The 24,230-nt window shown below is 39.7% G+C and overlaps 1 protein-coding gene across 1 annotated transcript in view; it reads left to right on the forward strand.

The window, feature by feature from the left end:
• LOC125705370 (cadherin-7-like) overlaps nucleotides 1–24,230 on the forward strand; it is a 110,978-nt gene that overhangs the window by 51,625 nt on the left and 35,123 nt on the right. The window contains 5 exon segments of the mRNA XM_048971914.1: nucleotides 8,590–8,709; nucleotides 16,495–16,662; nucleotides 18,682–18,869; nucleotides 20,114–20,367; nucleotides 23,827–23,963. Of these exon segments, the coding sequence (XP_048827871.1) occupies nucleotides 8,590–8,709; nucleotides 16,495–16,662; nucleotides 18,682–18,869; nucleotides 20,114–20,367; nucleotides 23,827–23,963 (867 nt within the window).

The following is a 24,230-nucleotide window of genomic DNA, read 5'->3' on the forward strand; positions in this document are numbered from 1 at the left end:
TCCTCACACTGGGGATACCCTGGGCCGAGCCTTGGCAGGCGTGTACTAGATAAATATGCAGGAGATTTTTACTAAGAGCTGGAACTGCTTATTTCAGTCACCATTAAAGGTGTTATTTACATCAGCCAGCAAATACATAACATTTCTGGGGAAGGGAGAAGTGTGGTTCTTTTACTGTTCCATGTGTGTGTCAAAAAATACACCCTTGGGTCATGCAAATGGAGTTTAAAAGGTCAGCTGGACGTCTTATTAATGCTACACATATCATGCATAATGTTGGGGGTGGCAATGGCTGGAAATCGCTGAATACGAAAGGCTGAGTAACAGGTTGGGTGGAAAAGTAACGAAAGGAAAGCATTCAAGTTCAAACTGCTGCATGGTGTAACAGCTCAGCTAGTTTCCAGGAGTCTCGGCAGGCAGCAGTGGTATAAAGTAATATGCCGGGAAATCGCCGAATAATAAAGGCTGAGTAACAAGTCGGATGGAAAAGTAGCGAAAGGAAAGCATTCGGGTTCGAACTGCTGCATGGTGTAACAGCTCAACTAGCTTCCAGGAGCCTCGGCAGGCAGCAGTGGTATAAAGTAAGATGCCAGGAAATCGCCGAATAATAAAGGCTGAGTAACAAGTCAGGTGAAAAGTGACGAAAGGAAAGCACTCGGGTTCGAACTGCTGCATGGTGTAATAGCTTAGTTAGCTTCCAGGAAGCTTGGCAGGCAGCAGTGGTATAAAGTAACTTACCACACTTAAGGGATGTCAGTATCTGGGCTGCACTTTACACACAGAATACCTCTAATGAAGAAATTCTGAAATGAAAAAAAATGCAAAACGGTCTTTTCAACTTATGTTTCATTAATAACAAATTATTTCAGCTTTACTCCTATGCAGAATGTGTGAATCAATTCCTCTCAACTATCTCATTGACAGATTGAAACTATTAAGGGTGGTTAATGATACTGACTTGGATATTGTCCGTGCCCCATACATGTACGTACTGTATGTATGTATTATCCCCTTCATTGGCACAGAAATCTATGTCATGGGGTGGTATTGCTGTGAAGGCAACCATAAATGTCACAATATGTGTACAGTATCACTTGAGTACTTAATGGCCACTTTATTAGGCGCACCTAGCAAGAATGATGGTACCCTTGCTACTTCAAGGACTGATGAGTCGTGCATTCACAACTGTTCTGTAACTTTAGCGCTGATGGCCTTCACGTCAACCTTAACGAATCCAGTCATCCTCCTCTGACCTTTCTCATTAACATGGTGTTTTCTAAGTACTGCTGATTGGATGTTTTCTGTTCTAATGTCTGGTCAGACAGTAAGTGAACCGCGTCACTCTTGCAGTTACATGAGTGGTTAGCACTGTTGCCTCGCACCTCTGTGCCCAGGGTTTGAGTCTCTTCTAGGGGTGGAGTCTGCATATTGATGGCTTTAGGGCACGATTCTGTGTGTAGCCTCAACCCTGGCTGTGATTAATATTTCGAAGATGATATCGAGAAAGACTGTGGATTTGAATTCAACATCAGATGGGACCAAATCAGACCTGAGCCCCCAGGTAGTCCTACAGTCCAAGAAACATGCTGAGGCTAAATGGGGTTACCAAATTGTCCACAGGAATGAATGGTGTGTGAGTGTGCCCTGTGGTGGGTTGGTGCCCCATCCTGGGTGGTTCCATGCCTTCTGCCCAGAGTCTCTGGGATAGGCTCCGGGCCCCCAGTAACCCTGAATGGAATAAGCAGCTACAGGAAATGGGTGGATATATTTTACTAGTACTTATTCCTAAACACAATAAAATGCCCCCTAAGCAGACTCTATTATATATAGACAATAAATTATATATAAATGATATTCATATCCATCCATCCATCTTCTAACTGCTTATCATATTCCAGGCAGCACAGAGCACAAGGCTGGAATACATTATCGATATCGTGCTAATCCATCTCAGGGCACATATATCCACGCACAATCTTACTCTATGGTAAATATAAACCGAAATGTAAATTAACAAGTGAAAGCGAAAAAAAGCAAACTACAAGTACCAGCATCGATAAAAACTTATCGTGTTGTTGACAGGCTTCTCCTTTGCATCAGAGACCTGTCATATGCGGATTATGAAAATATCACGCATGGGAAATGCGAGGCGTTAATCTCGGTTACTTAAAGATTAAATGCTACTTTTGCATTCCAGCCGTTTATTTTCGGATGAGGCATCAAAACACCAGCCGACACCGCAAACCCAAATGCTTTTTAATTCAATTTCAAGTTAAGTCCCGTTTATTTGTCATCTGGCGGCGCAGGGGAGCAGCTCGATCATTCGCCGCCGTTGTTTACCGGATTCCTCTGCGCATTTGGCCAAAGCTTCAGCAAAGGGCACTTCCATTAATTTAGGCACGTTGCACGCTTTATGGCTTTGCTGGATAAACCGTTCTCAGAGGTGTGAGACAAACTGGGAAGGTCCCCAAACCTCTTAATTCCACTTTATGACTTAAAATGGGACTTCCAGTCTACAAGCTCTAAATTCAATAAAAGCGCATAAATACAGCTCTCGAAAGTCACTGCCATCCCTTATTAGGTCCTAAAAGTAAAATATAACTTAATTGTGAGCAACACTTTCTTTTATATATTTTGTGTTAGCTGGCTAGCCATTAAAATGAATTATTTTTATTTTCGGATAGCAAAATCCATTCTCCTGGAACAGCACATTTATGTCGTGGTAAAAAGTTTTGATTGTGTGACTTATATTTTTATTTAGGTGTAATCATTTAAAAAATTAATAAGCAAAAAAAAAAAGTTAATATAACACAAATTTTGTCAAATGCTGAAATCTCGTAAATGCCTGACAAGCTGCCCACAGTAAAACTGTAATTTTGTTAAATCTGTGCCTGCTAGTCAAACCTGTGGTTACAAACAGATTTTCCAGGCTGCGTTAATGACCCCTAAACACCCCTAAAAACCACGTTATTAGTCTTCACGTTTCAGAAGTGCGACTATGAAGCATTTTGTGGTGTTTGCTGCTGAACTTTTGTTCTATGTTTTTGCGCATTGCGTGTTGCAAGCAAGAATGTGCTACAATGTTAAAATGTGAAAATTCAAGAAAACTCATTGTGGAAAATGTTGCAGTTCATTCAACCATATTTTTAGCCATTATTGGGATAGGAAACATAGGTGTCAAGGGTTTAATTTCTGAGTAACCCAAGCTGCTAGTCTCATTATAGATATTAAAATTAGTAACTGCTATAATTTCCTCCTGCAGTTCAAAGACATCTGCTGTACTGACTTTAAATTGACTTAGAGTGTGATTTTGTGTGTACCGCATGATTGATTTTTGTCGCCTGAGATAGCCCCCCTCCCAATTCTGACCAGGATTAGTATTTGGAAGATGATATCATAAAAGACTGTTGGTTTGGATTCAACATTGGAAGGGAACATATCAGCCCCGACCCCCCGCCCCCTAAACACACACAATCTCCCCACAATATTGGTAGAGATTCTCCATATCATCCATACCCAAATTTATGGCTTCGGTATCGCGGCAGTGGGAGTTATATGTTTATTATAGAGGTGCACTGATTTGATATTTGGGATCAGTACCGGTGCCGATTCATAGCAATTACACAGATCAGGTGTCTTTATACTTATTTAGTTTTCATCAGCCTGTAAAAAGGTAGCTCCTGTTTCTTTTTAAATTGATTTGTATAATCAGAATTTCCCATTTTAGATGTGCAGTTTTTGCAGCATTTATGCTGAACGCTAACACTGCCACTCAGTGGGTGTGAGTGCAGTGACTTCCGCCTGCTGTGATGTCATACGCATACCCTTCACAGTAGGAGGAGCGTAAGAACATCAGATATGAGGGTGATGATCTGGAAGTATTTTGTGCTTTTAACAACAAGTAGTACACAGCGATTCGCAGTCTTTGAAAAAGCAGTTTTGAGAGGTGGAAGTAGCATTTAGTGGAAAATCCCACTAAAAGAAGCGCATGCAATTGTATGGGACATTGTGATGAAAAAAGCAATGGATGATTTAGGAGTCGCTAGCCTGGGCTGTTTTGCGTACTGGCTGCAGCTTGTGATACACGAGGGGCTGTTATCGTGATGAAGTGTAAGTGCAAGATGCTGTTGCCAGTGGGAACATTTTAAGCATTCGTTACGTGCATATCCTCGCTTGGAAGATATTCAAATTGAACTGAAAATGCCTCAAAAACACTTAAAACAAGATGTACAAACGAGATGGAACAGTACGTTATGCATGTATCTAGTAGCCTAATTAAAGATTTTTTTTGGCATACATTTTTTAATTAGCATTTACTAGTTTAAAAATATTAATTTATATGAAGTATAAATACTTATATATTATATTTCGTCTAGGGGGCAGCATGGTGGTGCAGCAGTTAGCACTGTTGCCTCACACCTCTGTGACCTGGGTTTGAGTTTCCACCAGAGTTCCATGCGTATGGAGTCGGCATGTTGATGGCTTAGGTTGTAATTCTGTGTGTACTCTCCCCTAATATAGCCCCAATCCTGGCCAGGATTAGCATTTGGAAGATGGTGTCAAGAAAGACTGTAGGTTTGGGTTCAACAAATCAGCTCTAACCCTCTCCCCCCCCCCCCCCCCCCCCCCTCCCCTCCAGACAAAACACAAACATGCTTGACCAGGTATACTGGCTGTCACCTCTTCTCAGGTTTTGAGTACTCACACCGGGAGGATTGAGGTTACTGACTGTGTGGTATACAATACAACTCAGCAGGAATGACGCAGGTGAAAGGCAAGGTTATGGAACCGCACAAGATTTGGAACCAACATGCTAAGTTGAACAAAGAAATCCATTAAGGCCTGAGCAAAATAACAGCCCAGCATGAATGCATCGATATACCCAAATCCCAGTACTAAACAAGGAGCATTAATCACACGAAGTTTAAATAGATTTATAGATTAGCTGTGGGTTTGGGTGAATACAGATCGTAACCATCTAGCAGTGGGTGTGGCCATGGAGCATAAGCACAGCTGCAGTAGCTAACCTGTGAAGTTAATTCTGCAGCAGAGGGAACATATGGGAATATGGGTAATAATAATCTGCAGAATGAAATGTTAAAGTTCATGAAATAATGCTAGAAAGTTCAAAAAAGCTAAAAAAATAACAATAAGGAAGAAATTATACTAAATGAACGATTGTTTCACAAGGCCACAGCAAACTTCCTTGGGGAGTATGTCCCCCCCACAACCACCCAACTGATCCTTTTTACCGTTAAAGAGCTAATTTTTCGTTAACTGAGGCATCTGCAAGCATTATCCCCCAAATTCAGGCTTATGCCACAGACAGTGCCGTCTCCAGCACTCCCAGCCACATAAGGACATTTGATCTTCAATTTAACAATATTGAGAGATTAACATAATATGACTAAACAAGTAAAACTGACGAAATGTCTTTTTAATGATTTGTAAAATGCAATTAGTAGAAAAGCAATTTCTTGTGAGGAAAAAGTCCCTACATACATCCCTACATTCATTGCTACTTAAAATGCCTAGAATTAGATTCAGGTGCACTGCACCAGATGCAAATGGTTTGGATATCGTTACAGAGCACTTTGGAGGAGCCCGTCTTATTTAAACCTCAGACATTTAGTTTGGTTTGCTTTAGATTGTTGAAGTAAGTGGTATCACTTTTAGCGACATCCGAAGAGCTCTCTGTGGTCTTCAGAAAGAAGACTGCAGATGCATATGAGTCTGGTAAGGCGTATCAAAAGATCTCAAAAGAATTTGAAATCAGTCATTCCACTGTCCAGAAAATTATTTACAAGTGGAGAATATTTAAAACAACTGTCAAAATGATCAGGCTGGACCATTCTAGCAAGCTGAGCTCAAGAGCAAACTGCAAGATAAAGAGGTCTAGAACAATTCTAGAATGTCATCGTAGTACCTACAGGAAGCTTGTGCCACAGTTGATGTCAAAGTACCTGCATCTACTATCAGAAAGAGACTCCACAAGTCTGTATTTCATGGGAGGTGTGCAAGGAGGAAACCCTGTGCTTTGGACAGAAGAATCTAAAATTGAATTACTTGGGCATAGCAACAGAGGACATGTTTGGCATAAACTAAAGTCAGTATTTAACAAAGAGAAGCATGGGGGTGGAAATGTCATGGTTCGGGGCTGCTTTTCTGCAGAAGGATCTGTCCAGCTCACCATCATAGAATCCACTATGAATTCTTCATTGTATCAGAGGGTACTTGGGGACAATGTGAGACCATCTGTCTAAATATTGAAGCTGAAGCAGAGGTGGACCATGCAACATGACAATGACCCAAAACATTTCAGTAAATCCATTAAGGCACAGCTCAAAAAAATGAAACGGAGAGTTCTAGAACGGCCAAGTCAAAGATCAGATCTTATTCGTATTGAGATACTGTTTGGGTTATTTGAAACAGACTGTGCATGCATGTAAACCCCTCTCAAATATCACATAGCTGAAAGAATTCTGCATTGAGGAGTGGGGAAAACCTTCTGGCAGTCAATGTCAGAGATTGATGGATGGTTATAAGAAATGTCTCATTGAGGTTATTTCAGCCAAAAGGGGAAATATTACCTACAGTATTAGGAGATAGGGAGCCTAATTGGCAGTGACCTGGATTTGGCAGGTAGAAATTGGTATCTTAATTTCTTTTGTTAAATGAGTGAATTTGTTTTTGCATAGGTGATGCAATTATCACCTTTATCTTTAGATATAGTTGAAAGAAGTGAGAATATTATGTGTATGTTTCTTAATATTTAATGACTGTGTGTTGTATATACACACAAGTGAAACTTTGATTGTGTCTTCTTAGGGGCATATACAGGGGCACTGGCCCCAGCTGAAATCTGATTGGCTGCCGGAGTGGCCCCTCCCTTGTCAATCACTAATTTGAAGCATAATCATTGCTTGGTCCATTCTTGGCTAATGATAAGGTTGACCCCTCTGTATGACTTATGGGCCCTCTAATGTCCCACATTAAAAATAAATAAAAATAGAAAATAGAAGAATGATCATTGGTGTTCTTAATAATGGGGGAACTCATCTGGTACCAGTAGGAAACAGCCAGAGAAGGAGGATGTGAAGTGCTATCTCTGGTTCTTTTAAGTTAAGTAAATAAGTACATGCACAGATCGTTGACCAAGGATAGAGAAACACTTTAACAGGCACATAGTTAGCAATTAATTATTTTCATATGTGTCTCGTAAACCTGGTATTTATTTATTTTTGTTTATTTTATTATTCTTTTTTTCCATCTCCTGGATCACAGTTCCTTAGCTTGGAAATCTGCACAGAATGCATGAGAAACATATCTTGTTTTTATTGACTGAATATTATACATCTTTCAGTAAAGCAAAAATAAATGATAAGAGATTGTATGGAACTAGCAGTCCCAAGCTCTCAGTCAGTCAGCTAGTTAGATTGGAGAGGCCCATCTTTCTTTTTTTTCTTGCTTTTAGAGACTAATTCAATTGCATCATTAAAATGTAATTGTGAGGTTAAAGAGCAAAGTTATTAATCAGAAAGCTAACTAGACACTTAATTACCTGGATGTTCAGGGGAAAACAGAAAACTGTTGTTGTTTTGATTAATGTGCAATTCAGACATAATAAAACATCATTATTATTATTACAAACACGTGTGATTGGCATGAGAAAGCATTGTTTACAATAATCCACAAAATAACAAGATACATTTTTTTTACTAGATCGTTAAGCTAGCAAATGAACTAGTAACATAGAAGTCATTCTACTGAAGACCTATTGTGCATTCAGGATAAACGTTTATTGGATGGATGGATGGATGGATGGATGGATGGATGGATGTATTGACCTATTTTGCATAGTCGTTTACTGTACAGTGTTAAGAATATGCCTTTTCCCATGGCAATTCTCTTTTTCATTACTTCTTATCTTCTCTCCTCCTAGCAGCCTTAACACTTCTCAATGCCAGCACAACAATGGTGGTTTCACAATGGACTTACCCTCTGAGATAGTAGTGGCACTTACTATAAAATGTAACCAAGTTGATTTTTGTAATCCTCCCACACAAAGCCGCGAATATCTGAAGGACTTGATATTATAAGCGACAGAGTGTAAGAGAGAACCAGACGATCTTAGATTTCGAAATATCACTCTCTCATAATGCAATCAGAAATATTTTCTGCCTGTATTAAATAATTATAAAATAAAATATAAATATACAATATTTTATCTTCATTATGTCCTATAAGGAGGTCCTCCAACTTACTGGGAATAACTTGGGGATTGGTGGCAGGATTGGCACTCCAGGTACCGGAAAAAAAAACTCACACGGGTCCATTTGGACTAGAGTGGTGCTGAGGCATCACCCACCGCATGGCTGCACTCAGGTTCTCATCCCTGAGGTGGTTTGTCATGTGGTGGGTGCAGCAACGCACAGTCCTCAATGTGTGCTCTTTACATCTATCTTTATTTACAATGTAATTGCTGTAATTTACAATGTATTATAGCAATCAAGGTGGCAATGCAAACAATGAAACTAACCCATAGGTTTGTACTTAATCTCGTGACAGATCTGTTTTGTATGTACGCAGGGACGTCCGTGTTGCAGGTAGCGGCGACGGATGCAGACGACCCTACGTATGGAAACAGTGCTAGGGTAGTCTACAGCATCCTTCAAGGGCAGCCATATTTCTCAGTGGAGCCCAAGACAGGTAAATACACGACCTAACTTACCCAGCTGGCTGCTGTTTTCGGTGCATTTTGGGCATTTTCATTTATACCGAGGAGCAGGGTATAATGCTATTGGAGGGATTAACTGTATGTTTTCTGTTAAGAGGCTGTAACATGGAATGAGAATAGAATCTTGTCACAATTGGGGAACCTTGAAGTGCATTATAATACATGTACATTTATGCAGGGGAATACCGAGAAAAAGTTTACACTGGATTTTTAGCGGATTTTAGCGGATCCAATCCCTCCAATAGCATTATACCCTGCTCCTGTTTTTAAATATTGACATCCAGTGTACTGGACTGAATTTAAATTTAAATTTGAAATCGAATTTCCTTTGTTGTCACATGTACACAGTACAATGAGATTCAGTGTTCTCCTCCATGTAGTCTTCCTATACAATAATAACAAAAATGCAATTATATATATATATATATATATATATATATATATATATATATATCCATCCATCCATCCATTTTCCAAACCGCTTATCCTATTGGGTCGCGGGGGGTCCGGAGCCTATCCCGGAATCAATGGGCACGAGGCAGGGAACAACCCAGGATGGGGGGCCAGCCCATCGCAGGGCACACTCACACACCATTCACACACACATGCACACCTATGGGCAATCCAGCAACTCCAATTAGCCTCAGCATGTTTTTGGACTGTGGGGGGAAACCGGAGTACCCGGAGGAAACCCCACGACGACACGGGGAGAACATGCAAACTCCACACACATGTGACCCAGGCGGGGACTTGAACCCGGGTCCCAGAGGTGTGAGGCGACAGTGCTAACCACTGCACCACCATGCCGCCCCATATATATATATATATATATATATACAGTACTGTGCAAAAGTCTTAGGCAGGCAAAGAAAATGATGTTTAGATTATCCTCATGTTGCTGTAAAACTATGATATTATGCCAGCTTAGCCATTTCAGAACCTCTGCTAAAATCATCCTAGTATTTGCAGCGACCGCCCAGTGCAGCCATGTATTTTTTGGCCACTAGCACACCTCATACAGCTGGTCAATCTGTCACTGACCTTTTAAACCAATATATTTAATTATTTAATTGAGCTGTTGGTGAAATTGAACAAAATCATGTAACTGAGGTGCCCCTGAGGAGAAGTTTGGGAACTGAAGTGGTGTTCATCTAGCCGTCCAACTAGATATCAGTAACTTTTTAGAAAACAGAAGAAATTATTACTAGTCTTTATTGTGTTACTCTTAATTTGCACATGTTCTAATGTTAAATTGTGTTTTTTGTTCTAATCCAAAGTACACTTGGTAAACAGCTTTAAACATTTCTTTGGACTGCCTAAGACTTTCGCACAGTACTGTGTATGTGTATATATATATATATATATATATATATATATATATATGTATGTGTGTGTGTGTGTCTGTGTATATAGAGACACACACATGACAAGCTATAAGTAGGATAGCTGTTCGATCGTTATGTTGAACAAATTACTAATGTATGTCGTGCTATTTGCTTCACTCGTTCATCACTTTGGGTAAAAACGCCTGCTAAATAAAGTAAAACGTAAGTGTAATAAATTAGGGGTGTTTTCATAATTAAAAGGATACAGACTGTTAACACGACTTAGAAAGTGTGCTGTATTTATTAGCTGCTGGCATAAAATGATGAAATTGATGAAAGTTATGTTAATTACAATGTGTATGTAGCCACAAGAACACGCACACACACAAACACAGACAGACACACACACACACACATTCACACAAATAACAAGCCTGTGAGATACACAGATTTTAACCTTCCATTTAGAGTATAAAATAGCTTTACAGTATAAATCTCTGCATTTACTGTCTCTCGTCGATTGTTGACATTTACATTAGCAAAACATGCTTCATTAAGTGTGTCATCCATCCTTGCTCTACAAGCAAAAACAACGCTTTGCATGAATCCGTGTTACCCAGATACATACCTATTTCATTCAGAAATGGGTAATTTGCCACATCTGGTAGTTATTCCATTATGGATTTCAGCTACTTTCAGAAATGGTCTGTTTGGGCAGCTCTCCCAATTACCCTAAAAAGCTCTGTTTGATTAGGAGAGATGAGCTTCTAATGCCTAATCGGCTCCTTTTCCCCCTTCCCATACTGGCCACTTACAATGCTTACGCAGAATGTTTTTAGAGTCGTGCCCACTAATTAAACACCACATGTTTATGTTGGAATGTTTCTGTCCTGTGTTCACATAGAGCTCAATTAAGACTTGTTTAATAAGGGTGTACATTAGTGTTAAATGGGGGGAGTGGATGTCCTGAGAATCAGGTGAAAAAAACTCCCTGACTTCTTTCACGTGTTCGACATTCTTGAGTGTATGGGGGGGGTACAGGGGCATTGCTGCCAGCTGAAAGCTGATTGGCCGAGTGCCCTCTCCCCTGTCACTCACCAATTCAAAACATATTATTGGCTAATGATAGTAATTATTAGCCTCTCTCTATGAATTATGCACTCCACCTTAAAAAATTCCAGAATCACCCCTGTCATATCTGTATATGATTTAGTTTTATTTTGCAATCAGTTAATGTGACATCCCCAATGCCCAGTGTTTCCTTATGTAGTTTTTTCCTACACTGATAGTAGTTGAAAGGACTGTCTTGTGTTTTCATCTCTCCCCGCCGTATCTATTACACTGTCTTGGCTCCGGTCCTCATATAAAGCCTTATAATATAATTTTCTGAAATATTCATGAGTGCATGTTGACTGCTGGAGAGAGCCTTGTCAAACAAATAAGTAGCACTAATTATTTGCATCTGACAGTTTTTGTTTTTTTTTTTTTTTTTTTGCAAGACTGCTTTCATTACGAGTTAAACACACCTTCTGTTGCTCGTGCAGTTGTCCCAGTCTTAGACATCTTTCTGGCTGACAGAAGGATGAGCAGAGCTGAGTAAAAGAAGAAAGCAAAGAATAAAACGGATTTAGGAGAGCATTTCAAAGAGATATTCCTGTACAGTAAATGGCATTTGTTATGTTCAGTAATGCATATCATCTACTATTACATTTTCTAATAACTTTTCCATACTGTAACAACTGTGGTTTCATACATAATATTTTGTGAGATCCCTAATTTATTGTCGTTTTTGCTAATTCCTGGATTTCAGCAGCTTTGTTATTTTGTATCCTTTACACACTACACATTAATACATGTCACTCAGCTGAAATTGCCAAGACTGAACGTACACATTTAACAAACACGCAAAAACAGCATGGCGACAGCGAAGGCGGCTCTCAAAAAATTAAATGAATCATGAGCTAATGATCCAGATTTATTTCCACCTACACAGGTCACTTGAAAAAAAATATCCATATAAATAACTGAACTTGAAAAACGTGAAATGTTCAAATAATAACATATAAAAAGCTAGCTCTGCCGAACTCTCAGAAACAATAGAATACAACTCTGGGAAATTCTGCCTTGATTGGATTTAGTCCTATAACTTCATTAGCTGGGCATACTGGCCACAGTGTTATATTATAGAGGATCAGTACCGCAGCATTGAGTTGTTTCCTTCAAGCTCACCTTCAATATAAATAGTCCCATTTTAATTAAGATACACACAAATGCTTTACTTTCTATTGTCTAGGATTGCATTCTATAATCCATGCTATATTCACACTTCAGTCTGGTCAAATGGTGACGTCAGATGTCACACTAAAGAAATAGTACCATTGGGCCTCGTATAATGTAGTGACTATTCATGGCCAGCAGGGGGCCAACCTTTGGGACTCCATGCAAATGCATGATTTGAGTGGTGGTAAAAAAAAGTCTGAAATAAAACCAAGCAATATAACAGAAGAAGTTTATTCGGCTTTACACATCACAGCACAAATGGTATCCATATTTTGGTATTGGTTTCAGTGCTGGTATTGTGCTTTTTTTTTTTTTTGAAGAGTAGAAGCCTCTGAAAGCAAATGCTTTCAAACAGAGACAGGAATGTAATTCATAGTTATTCAGACATTGCAAAAGCCCGGTTCTAGCTTTGATGAAGTCCTGGTGGTAAGGCGCTGTGCTTCTATTGACAACAGTCCATGTACGTATGGGGGCCTTGAGTTTAATGCAGGTTCCAGATGGAGTCTGCTTAATGGAACCCAGGAGAGGTGTAACATGAAGGTTTTGAGAGGAAAACAGCAGCAAAGACAATGTCTGCCGCAGTGCTCTGCATGCTGTGGAGGCGCTTGAACTTCTTGGATAAATTCTATCACGTATGGCATTGCAGTCTAGGCTAGCAGTAATGCCTCAGCTCTGTAGGCCACTACCTGAGCTCTTTGTCTTGAGTTCAACCTGCACTGTAATTAACGTGAGCGACACAGTGACTCAGTGGATAGCAGTAATGCCTTCCGCCTCCAAGGCTTCCTTGCTTTCTTCTACTGTGTGTCGAGGTAGCATGTTCTCTGCATGTTGCGTGGGTTTCCTCCCACAGTCCAAAGACATTTAGTTAGCTTAACACTGTCTGTATATTGCACATAGTGTGTCTGTGTCTCCTGTGATAGACAGGCATCCTATCCCCGCCCACCTCAGTCCCTGACTTGTATAATTAGTTGCAAGATGGATGGATGAAAATCATGTAGCTACCAACAGTCATATCCCACACAGCCTAAAGGAATATTATGAATACATGACTCGTAAATAACAAATTGAATATCTTACCTTAATTTGCTTCTGGTAGATTCCTGTGGGTTCAATTAAAAGCACAAATTAGTACTCAATTTTAATGCTACCAGTCCGTCATTCACTTCCTGTTCAGGAACCATATCATTTAGCACTGTTTTTCATTAAAGGCTTTCATTTCAGTTCATCCTCTGAGAAATGTGATAAAAACAGGTACCTCTAGTTACACCAGTTTCCTCCCGCAGTAAATCCTGTAGCTAGAAAGTCCTCAGGGGGGTCCAATCTTACCCAGAAAGGGCCACTGTGTATGCGGGTTTTCGCTGCAGCTCCCTACAGTAATTATATTACTAATTAGAGGATTGATTGGCTGAAGAGTCCTCACACCGGGGTTTGAACAGCTAACCTACAGGTCACCCCAAAAACCCGCATACACATCGACCCTTTGCGGATAAAATTGGCCACTGCTGGCCTATAGTGTTCGATTACTGTATGTGTGCGAGTGTGATTTTACCCTATAACAGACATTTCACCCAGAGTGTCCCCTGCTTCAGGCCCTGTGCTTACTAGGATAGGCTCCAGTCACAGGAAAACTGGTTTTGGATGATGGGTGAACAGATAAAAGATTTAATTTTTAATGATTAGCAAAGTAACAAAACAACCAGAGCACATTAAGATAATGAAAGCATTTTATGAACTGCTATAAATAAAGCAGTAGGGGAAAAAAGTAGTGTGTTTATTGTGGATCATGGTATGTCGCTATATTTTTCTCAACCTCCAGTAAGAAAAAAAGTCCATAATCTGAAGGACTCTACTGGTGACCCATAGGTCAAGATTGAAACTGACTTACAGGTCAGTGTGTGCAATACATTCATTTAGATGGCAAAGAGCAATGGAAGGAGAGCAGGAGAACAGACACATCTGACCATTTGAGAAGGTAAAGACGTAAATTGCTCAGCAGCATTTAAAATGAGCTGAAGAGGTTTCATGTGCAGAGCTAGAGGCTCAGCCAGGTGGAATGACAGCAGTTAAGGTGTGAGATGGATTGTACCGCAGCTTTGGTCAGCAGATAGGTTGACAGTGTTGTGGAATAAGGGCAGATATATCAAGCACTGTACATACACTCACATACGGGATAGGTGAATGTCTATAGGTGAGGTGAGGGTGAGAATGTGACATTTTTGGCAAGGATGACAGTAAGGTTTTTGACAGTTGTTGATGATGCCACCGTTGAGTTGTTTAGTGCTACGGTGGCTTGACTGGGATAGTTCCATGTTCGACAAGCTAAGTTGGAAGTGACTGTCTGTCATCCAAGTGGAAGAATCTTGCAATTTGGGAAGGTACTTCCGTTTTGAGAAGTATATGGTTATATATAATATGATTTTTTCATTGGGGGCTGATGGTGTGATTACCTAATACATTTATGAAAAGTTATACTCTTCTTGATGTTATTAGTTATTAATGCAAATTCCTTAAGGTTATTAAGTACGGTTTTCCTGGACTGACGGCAAATACACAGTTTGAACAATTGTTTGAAGTATTACATGCTTCTTGGTCAGATTAGCTAGCTTGGCCTTTATAGATTTTTATACTCAGCCCTTCTGTTGAGGGTCCAGATTTCATACTGCCAGAACAAGAAGTGAAGTTCAATGGATCATATAATGTCAGTGCTAACTGAAATGATAATAAGATCTACGAGTAGAAACAGCTCAATAGGTTTATAAATGGATACATATAAAGGCTGAGAGTCTGAATTCTGAAGAAGGTCATTGTAAGCGCTTTATAATGGAATTGAAAAATAGAACTGCTTAACATTGCAGGTTAGCTGTGAAAGGTCATGATGTAAAATAATAATGTAGACCTAGTTATATATACTTGTTGTGTATTGCTACTATTTACAAGACATAAATAGTGCTACTGTTTAAATTTGCGAACTCTCTGGGAGCTTCGTGATGTGCTGTCTGCCGAAAGCTTCAATGCTTTAGTTAAGAACAAGTAAAACGATGTGTTGACGATACACTTCATTGAGTACTTATTCTTCTGAACAGCTCCACTTTTATTCCCCTAGAGGACAATACAACTCACTCCCAGCATCTGTCTCTCACCTTTTACTCTCTCTCTTCTTTCCCTCATGTTTTGTCTATTTTTTCATTCCTCTTTTATTTCAGGCAGCTACAGCTGTAATGAGCTTTATGTTATCTGCTTTAGTCAGATCAAGAATGAGTTGTATGTGTGTGTGTGTGTGTGTGTGTGTGTGTCTAGTATATTTAATATCCACAATGTTAAATATGGAACGTCTGACAAATATTGCTATAGGTAAATTAAAACCAGCTTTTGGTTTTAATTCTCCATGGCAATTAAGTTCTTATGTCCAATCAAGAAAACAATGTCAACCTGCTGCTATGAACTGCGTATATATTCTCTGGTGAAATTTATGTCGTATATCAGTAATTTTCCATCGCATCCATTACTTGCTGCATTTTATTGAGAGGTGGGAAGGTGCACAGGCGGCGTGATGCGGTAAATCTCACTTTCTGGCTGTTGTCAGCTTTAAAATGAGCACAGCTCCTCCCTCCATCAGGGACCATGTTTACAGTCCCATTGTCACTGTTCATCAGGAAGAGTGCTGTAAGTGTGTGGACACGGGTTAAAGTCTTTAACACATTCGTGATTGACGGTGCACCACTCTCGCATGATGAGGGCCTTCTGGGCACGTTCTTATTTAAAGCTAAATATCGTTCCTTAATTGGGAATCGGAGCTTGCACAAGCTATTTATCCAGAGTTTTCCTGATTCGATCATAGCAGCACTAGACCTTGGAGGTTTTTAGCGCGTGTGTTTGGTTTTCAAACTGTTAGTTGCTCGACAGAAAGCTTTGCCGATTGTAGGTTTGTATTTACAAGTGCTTACTAACAGCGTGAGTGTCCAGGGGATCCCGTCTATCCTGCATACTGAAGATTCCTCAAAGCTTCATTGCAAGATCCCAAATGACTTGCAAACATCTAAATACAATATTTAATGCATGTCCTGCTCACTTTCCTCAGTTTGAATTCCACATGTAATTACTGATCTTGCTCATTCTTCCCCTCGTATGTTTCCTTCACTTTTTCCGTTACAGGCATAATCAGAACAGCCCTCCCCAACATGGACCGGGAGACGCGGGACCAGTATGTGCTGGTGATCCAGGCCAAGGACATGGTCGGCCAGATGGGGGGGCTATCCGGCACCACGTCGGTGACCATCACCCTAACGGACGTCAACGACAACCCACCTCGCTTCTCCCGAAGTAAGACGTCTCCCCTGTCCAGCTCATGATGACCTACACATATTTGATCAGTGTTGAGATTTTTTTACCCCATAACAAGGACAGATTCATTTGTCTGGTAGCCCTATGCCAATATCAGCATGGACACTCAGGTGTTGCCTATTTAGCTAACTGTTCCGTTGTTCCTGGGGGGGCCATGATGCTGGGCCATAAGCTATATCCTATATATTAATCCTGCCTGGCCCTTAGTCTAAAGCAAGTATTTTCACCTGTTCTTTTCATTATTTTACGTATACATTATAATTTCATGGTATAAGATACCCAGAGTTATTTTAAAAACAATTAGCTGATGAAAAAAATATTAGCTGTCTTCACATCACCAATTTAGTTGAAACCAAATGCATTTCATATTAAACTCCTGCCCACAGTGAAGAAATTACTTTAAAAGAAAAACAACTATTAAATCTATGTGAAAACAGATTCAAAGTTTTATTGTTTATATGTACAAAGTACAGTGTACAAAGTACAATGCAATTTTTTTACTGATTACTTTTGAATTTTACTGATGAATTTTGGTCAGTCTGCTTGGTCCCCATGATTGTATAAGGCTTGTTTTTTGTTTTTTATTCATAATCATGCATTTCTAATTCCTGAATTTGTTTTGCAAGGAACCCATGAAAAACATTTTCTTCAAAGCCCTTGACAAACGTTGAACAGTTATACAGTATAATAATTTACACTGATTAGACATATTAAAACCCTGTGAGACCGACCAGGATAATTAGTTAGAAGACGGATGGATTGAGGAACGTATTAAAATCAGCTTTATGATCTATGCTGCCAATTTTCGGCTTATGGTATCATTATTTGTACCACAGAAGTTAGGTCTCAGCTCCATCGGTTCTTGCTGTTTCATGCACCAATTACTATCAGTGCTGAGTGTGGCTAAGGGGGCAGAACAGGAAGGGGCGGGGCAGAGAGGGGCGGGGCTTCCCATAGCTCTTCTAAAGTCACTGGTGAGAACTAACAGTTTTTTTCACCTGTCCGGTGCTGATTGTGTATGGGGCAGCACAGCCCGCGAACTGGTATCACACCTCAACCCAGGTTGTTGTGCCAGGAGATGAAGAGGCCAAGAATGAAGCAGCTATATATACTTTTACTTAAGGCCAGCAATTCCACGGCGAATTAAAGAGCCATCTCTAGTGTTCTATTCCGGCAAATACTGCTGGAGAGATTAGCACAGGTGTGACTGATGGCTACACCAGGGCAATGGAGGTGAATGGGTTGGCAGATGCCTTGTATATCATTATGAATATGATTTTAATTAAGGATTGGATAAAGGAATGAGGACATTATAGACAGGCCAATGAAAATAGAGCTTTCAATTATATAAACGATACTCATCTCATCTGGCAGCCTAACCTTTTCATGTCTTATAGCTCATAAAATGTCCCATATTCATTCTTTTGTACTGTCAACAATATTGTATTGTGTTGGTTCTTTCAGGGTCTGAACAATGCTGTGTAGATTCAGCATTGAACTCTGATGAACTCTGAACTCCTTTTTCGTTGGAGTTTTAGTATTATCATATTGGTGATGGCAACTTCAGTTCTACATCTGAATGACAGTATGACAGAATATCAATTAAACTATGCACAGTAAATAAGGATTCTCCTCTATGTGAATCATCCACCTTCCATAAGCACTTATGGGCCCCGGAGTCTACCCCAGGAAGCGAAGGGCACGACAGAAGTTAGGAAGGAATTCCAGCAATTTCAGTACCTGATAGTTGTATTTTTATTGCTCTACGGGCCATATTGAGTTCCACAGCATGAAGTGTAGGGAGAACTGCATCGATTTTGCATGCAGCAGGAAAAAAATTGGTATGATGTAGAATGGGAATGATGTGTTACACTAACAGCAGGGACTGTTATACAGTTTGTAGTGTGGACAGATATCTAACAGCCATTGTAAGGCAGACATGTTTCAGTACATTTTGTGTACAGTAATACTTATAAGTATTTTTGCTTTTTATTCCAGAGTCCTCCCAGTACACTGTACAGGAATCCCTGCCCATAGAGTCCGTAGTAGCCAAGATAAAAGCCGTGGACGCCGACCTGAACTCCAACGCAGAAATGGACTTCAGAATTATGGATGGGGATAGCCAAGGGACTTTTAAGATCTCAACTGACCAAGACACACAGGAGGGAGTCATAACTCTACAAAAGGTGCATTTGCACGCGCCATGAACAAACTTAGGGAGGAAAAGACACACAGTAGAGTTTACCTGCTAACTATGCTGCTGGTCATGTAATTAAAATAGGGATAATTATGAATAATATTTAATTTAGTTGTGTGATGCTTAAAAAGTATATGTGGTGCATGTTTTGGAATTTGTTAATTAGTTACTTCTTTTTTATTATTTCACATTTCAGATGGGAGTTGCATTGCTATTTTAATTTACACTCAGCTTATTTGTTCTTCATTTAAATGCCTCAGCAGTAACTACCGCTATGCTAATATGTTTGTTTTACACTGAGTTAATTACAATGATTAATTATAATGTCCAAGTGTTGCTTATTTATGTGTTTCAAACAATGGGGGGTGGGAGGGGGGGTGGGGTTGTGGGGGCAAACAACAGAAAGATACATAGGATAAAGATAGAAGCATAATGAGTACTTTAAGGTAGAAATAACAATCGCGCTCACATCCCCAGCACTACCATCACTTATTCAGTAATAAGTAAATTCAGTAATAGCACTAGTTCTTTAAATCTGTAGCCAGCACTTTTGATTTGCTACCAAAGCCAATAGCTCAGCCTATCTGGTTATCCTGTCAACAAACATGGGAGTTACAGTTAATTGCAGGGTGTGTGTGTGTGTGTTTGGGGGGGGGGGTGGACATTGTGTCTTTATGCTTCCATTGTACTCCTCTACATGCAGAGATGACAAAAGAGAGATGTCTAAATTTTCTGCTCTTATAACAAATTGTACATGTGTCATGTTCCTGTCAACCTGGATTCAAAACCAACTATATCATTGTTTACAATGACATCATTTATGAGTCTGACAAGTCAAACAAATGAACAAGTGAGAAAAACCATTTAAAAATAGACATGTCTGGAATCTGACTTGCATTTTTCTCCCAATCAATAGTTTTCCATCACATGGCACTGCTGGAAGTCAATAAAGACGTCTGAATGAATGATATATCTGTGAGCTGGGGACACATCACACAGTTACTACATAAACAAAGCTGCGATTTCATGACTTTAGGACAGTGTAAAAGGTACAGAGGATTTGCCAGACTGCACAAATATTTTCTACCCACAAGGGGACTAAGTTTATGATGCAAGAACATATATAATCATTAGTTTAATTGTTTATTTATTTATTATATATATATATAATTAATTTTCATTTATTTGAAATTTCTCTGTATTTTTTATTAATTTTTTTAAAAAACCCTCCAGCCTCTTGACTTTGAGACGAAGGCTAGCTACATGCTAAAGATCGAGGTCACGAACCGGAACATCGACCCGCAGTTCCTGAACATGGGCCCGTTCAGCGACGTGGCGACGGTTCGGGTGACCGTGGCAGATGTGGATGAGCCGCCCATCTTCACCTCGCCTCTCAACAAGATGGTGGTCTCCGAGGCCGCCAAGGTGGGCACCATCATCGGCAGTGTGTCTGCGCACGACCCAGATACTGCTACTAGTGCTATCAGGTAGACACCTTTCATCTGTTTTTATGGGTCATCGGCAACGTTATTCTGTCTCTTTGATTATCTTCCTATTCATATTTTAGTATATATCTGTTATTGTGTGCAACATTTGTTATTTGCCTTTACTACGTCAGTACATAGCAGTCAAAGTATCTTTATGGTCGTATACTGAGATGGAATTTCGATCTCGTTGGTCGTAGAGCAAATAAACAGTAATAAATGTACAGATTTATACCATGGTACTGTGGAATTCTTCATTTTGATTGGTCAGAAGGGTTAGGGGTAGTTAATTTTCAATAACCATTGAACCACAGTATTAAATTGATGCACTATTATAATCTTCAATGATACCTAACATTCTAGACATTGTTTAAAATCAACAGAACCAATTTTGAATCAATGACTGGCTTATGGTCTCAGCATTGGAATATTTTTGGATCATATCTAAGCAAAATGTTTAATCATCAGAGGAAGAAAATTCTACTAATAAATATAATATTGGCTTGCAGATATGAAAATAATGTCTTTAGGTACAAATATCTGAGATTGAGTACAGGTGCAAATGTACAAATATATAGTAACGGTGGTCTAAATCGGTTATTGTACTCCAAGCTGTGCATTGTAGATTTTGAAATGCTCTCCATGGAGGCAAAGAACCATTAACCCTTATGTTAGAGTTAATAAATCGTAACATAAAACATTTACACATAACACCTGGACATAAGAGAAAAAAATGTAATTAGAAATGTCGTCTAAAGAAATGCATAGAACAAACAACGATGGCACTCACAAACATCAAAGTAGGCATACACACATGAGCCATAACTCTAAACTGAGAGGTGAAGTGAATAACATTGATTATCTTGTTACAATGGCGCCTGTAAATGGCGCCATTATATATTAGGCAAGTGAACTGTCAGTTCATGAAGTTGATGTTCTGGAAGTAGGAAAGATGGGAAAGGGTAAGGATCTGTGCGACATTGACAAAGGTCAAATTGTGTGGGTCAGATGACTGGGTCACAGTATCTCCAAAACAATAGGTCTCGTGGGATATTTGCATGCTGTGGTCAGTACCTACCAAAAGCGGTCCAAGAAAGGCCAGTCGGTGAAGCTCCTTGATGCTCATGGGGAGGGACGGCTAGCCCATCTGGTGTGATCACACAGGAGAGCTACTGTAGCACAAATTGCTGAAAAAGTAAATGCTGGCTGTGATAGAAAGGTGGCAGAACACACAGTGCATCACAGCTTGCTGCGTATGGGGCTGCGTAGCTGCAGACCGGTCAGAGTGCCCATGCTGACCCCTGGTCACCACCCAAAGTGCCCACAATGGGCATGTGAACAGCAGAACTGGACCATGGAGCAATGGAAGAAGGTGTCTTGGTCACCCAAGTTACATTTTCTGTTACATCGACAGGTCAGAGCATGAGGGAAACGTACACAATATAAGGCAGTTGGTTTTAATATTACAGTATGGCTCATCGATGTACTTTATGACTAGGAACTGCAGTGGTATATATTTACTGAATAAATATGAAATATATAAAAGAAATTGCCAAAACGCTTGTTCCTTCTTTAGCCCAGAATCTAGTTTCAAGTTTTAAGTTTTATTTGTCATACACACAAGCATACAATGTACATTTTTCCATAATTTTTATATTTACTCTCATGGCAGAGTTCCCTGAAGCATTTTAATTGAATATAAAATTTGTAATAATTTACAATCATACCAGAAATCCAGAGGTGTGAATAACATCGAATAAAATAAATAATTAGAGAAATGAAACCATTTCCTATTCCGTTAATGAAAGGCAGCATAATTGCTGAAGTGAGTTTGCGGCCAAATGGCAATTTCTATGTTAACAATTAACGCAATAGTAGCTATGGCTATGCTAGCAGAAAGAAAAAAAAAACTCTTTGGAAAAGATTGACTGCGGATAGCAGCGGTCGCAGTCAGGTCCGCCCACCCGCTGTAGGCTACAGGGAGTGGGCTTGTTAATTTAAGCAGTGTTAGGGGCGACTGGGGGACGGGCTGGGTGGTGGAGAGAAGCAGGAGAGCAGGTGCAGTGCCGTGGGCGACCTTGTCGTGCCTTGACTGACGCAACCTGCATGCTATGCTGGCGCCTACAAATGTGGAGCTGTTCTCCCTCGAAAGAAGCTTCATTGATTCAGAAAAGAGAAAGGCTAAAAAAACCAAGAATCAGCGCGCATTTCTGTACCCAGTTCCAATGAACAATTAGCTATAGAGCGGAAAATCCAAAGCCAGATGTTCCTATAAAAGAGACAAACCTGACATTGCACAGATGGGACTAACTCAAGGAATGACTTTTGATAATTCTAGGCAGTACTGATTGAAGCCTGTGTGGCACCTAGATAAGCTTTACTGCCAGCGCCCCCCGTCTGAAACAGCGAAATCGGCTTGCTAAGTCGGCACCCCCTCAGAAGAAGGCACCCAGGGCAGCTGACTGAGTCGCCTAATGGGCTGACTGGCGCTGAATAGAAGATCTAGCTACAGTCTAGTGTTAGCAGTACAATCATGATTTGAATGGCCTTCAATTCATAGTCCATCTGTGGGCCACATTTATTTAGTGTTTTCAGCTCTGTAGGATCTGGTAACTTGTCACTTTCTGTCACCTTCATTGCTAGTGAGCATTTGAAACATTTATCATTGCAAGAACAGAAAAATAAATGTTTCTCACTGCATGTGGTCATAAATCAACAGTTTATTGCATTTTAACAGTAATCTTAAGAAGGGCACTCTGATGTTCCATGCTTTTCTAATCTGCATTAATATTGGATTATACTTTGAAGACTTTGATTAGGAACACTGATTTTATATCTTTTTTGCATTATTAAAAATTAGATTTTAGTCCATCTAACAGTCTAAATTGTCTAAACTGAAGCATTTTCAATCAAATGCAGTGTTGCATTTGATTACTTTTTTGATTTCTTAATGTTCTAGCGTTGGATAGCAATACTGAATATGGCATTCATGACAAAAGTATCATTGTCATGAAGCATCCAGTAAATTTAACTGATATTCTGGGACTTAATGAAAATGTTAATATAATTTACTCTAACTGTTATGATTATAAAAATGCTAGCATATGGTCTAAAATGATTTTCTTAACCTTGAATCTCACAAAATCTAAACTAAAAATCCAAAAACTACGAGTATTAGTACTATATTTTTTGTGTCAACCAGTGTGCAAGCAATGTGCCATTCACCATTTTCTGATTTTCACACTTTGTGTGGAAAACTGTATTTTGGTGATGAAAATACTACATTTTAATACCGTTGTGTGGCAAGATATTCACCGACATACATGAACAGTGTCTCAAAAATTAGAAGAAATGGATGGAAATCATTTTCCAGCAGCACTTTTGTAAGATTTGTTTGAACTCTGGCGTTTCGAGCATTAACAACTCCTCAGATAATCTTATCCATCTTTCCCGAACTCCTAGGTATTCCATAGACCGCAATACAGACCTGGAGAGGTACTTCAATATCGACGCCACGACTGGAGCCATAAGTACAGCAAAACTACTGGATAGAGAAGTCAATGCAGTGCACAACATCACAATCCTGGCGATGGAGAGTCGTAAGTAGAATATCTCAGCTGTTACCATGATGTCTTTGAGCTACAGTGGCTGCAGAAGCTCAAGTTTCCTACATTTACATTTATTTTACAAATGTCCCTGCTAGTTAAGCTAGTTGATCGATTTATGTTAGGTGTTCAGCTTAAGGTATGTTTTCACATGATGGTTTGATGGTTTAGCTGGTGATGCCAGCTTAAGATGGTCATTGTAGTTGATTTAGATGCTCATAGCTTGATAGGCTGGTCACACCAGCATGACCAACTGGTGAC

Source organism: Brienomyrus brachyistius, chromosome 1, assembly GCF_023856365.1.
Source record: "Brienomyrus brachyistius isolate T26 chromosome 1, BBRACH_0.4, whole genome shotgun sequence".
NCBI lineage: Eukaryota > Metazoa > Chordata > Actinopteri > Osteoglossiformes > Mormyridae > Brienomyrus > Brienomyrus brachyistius.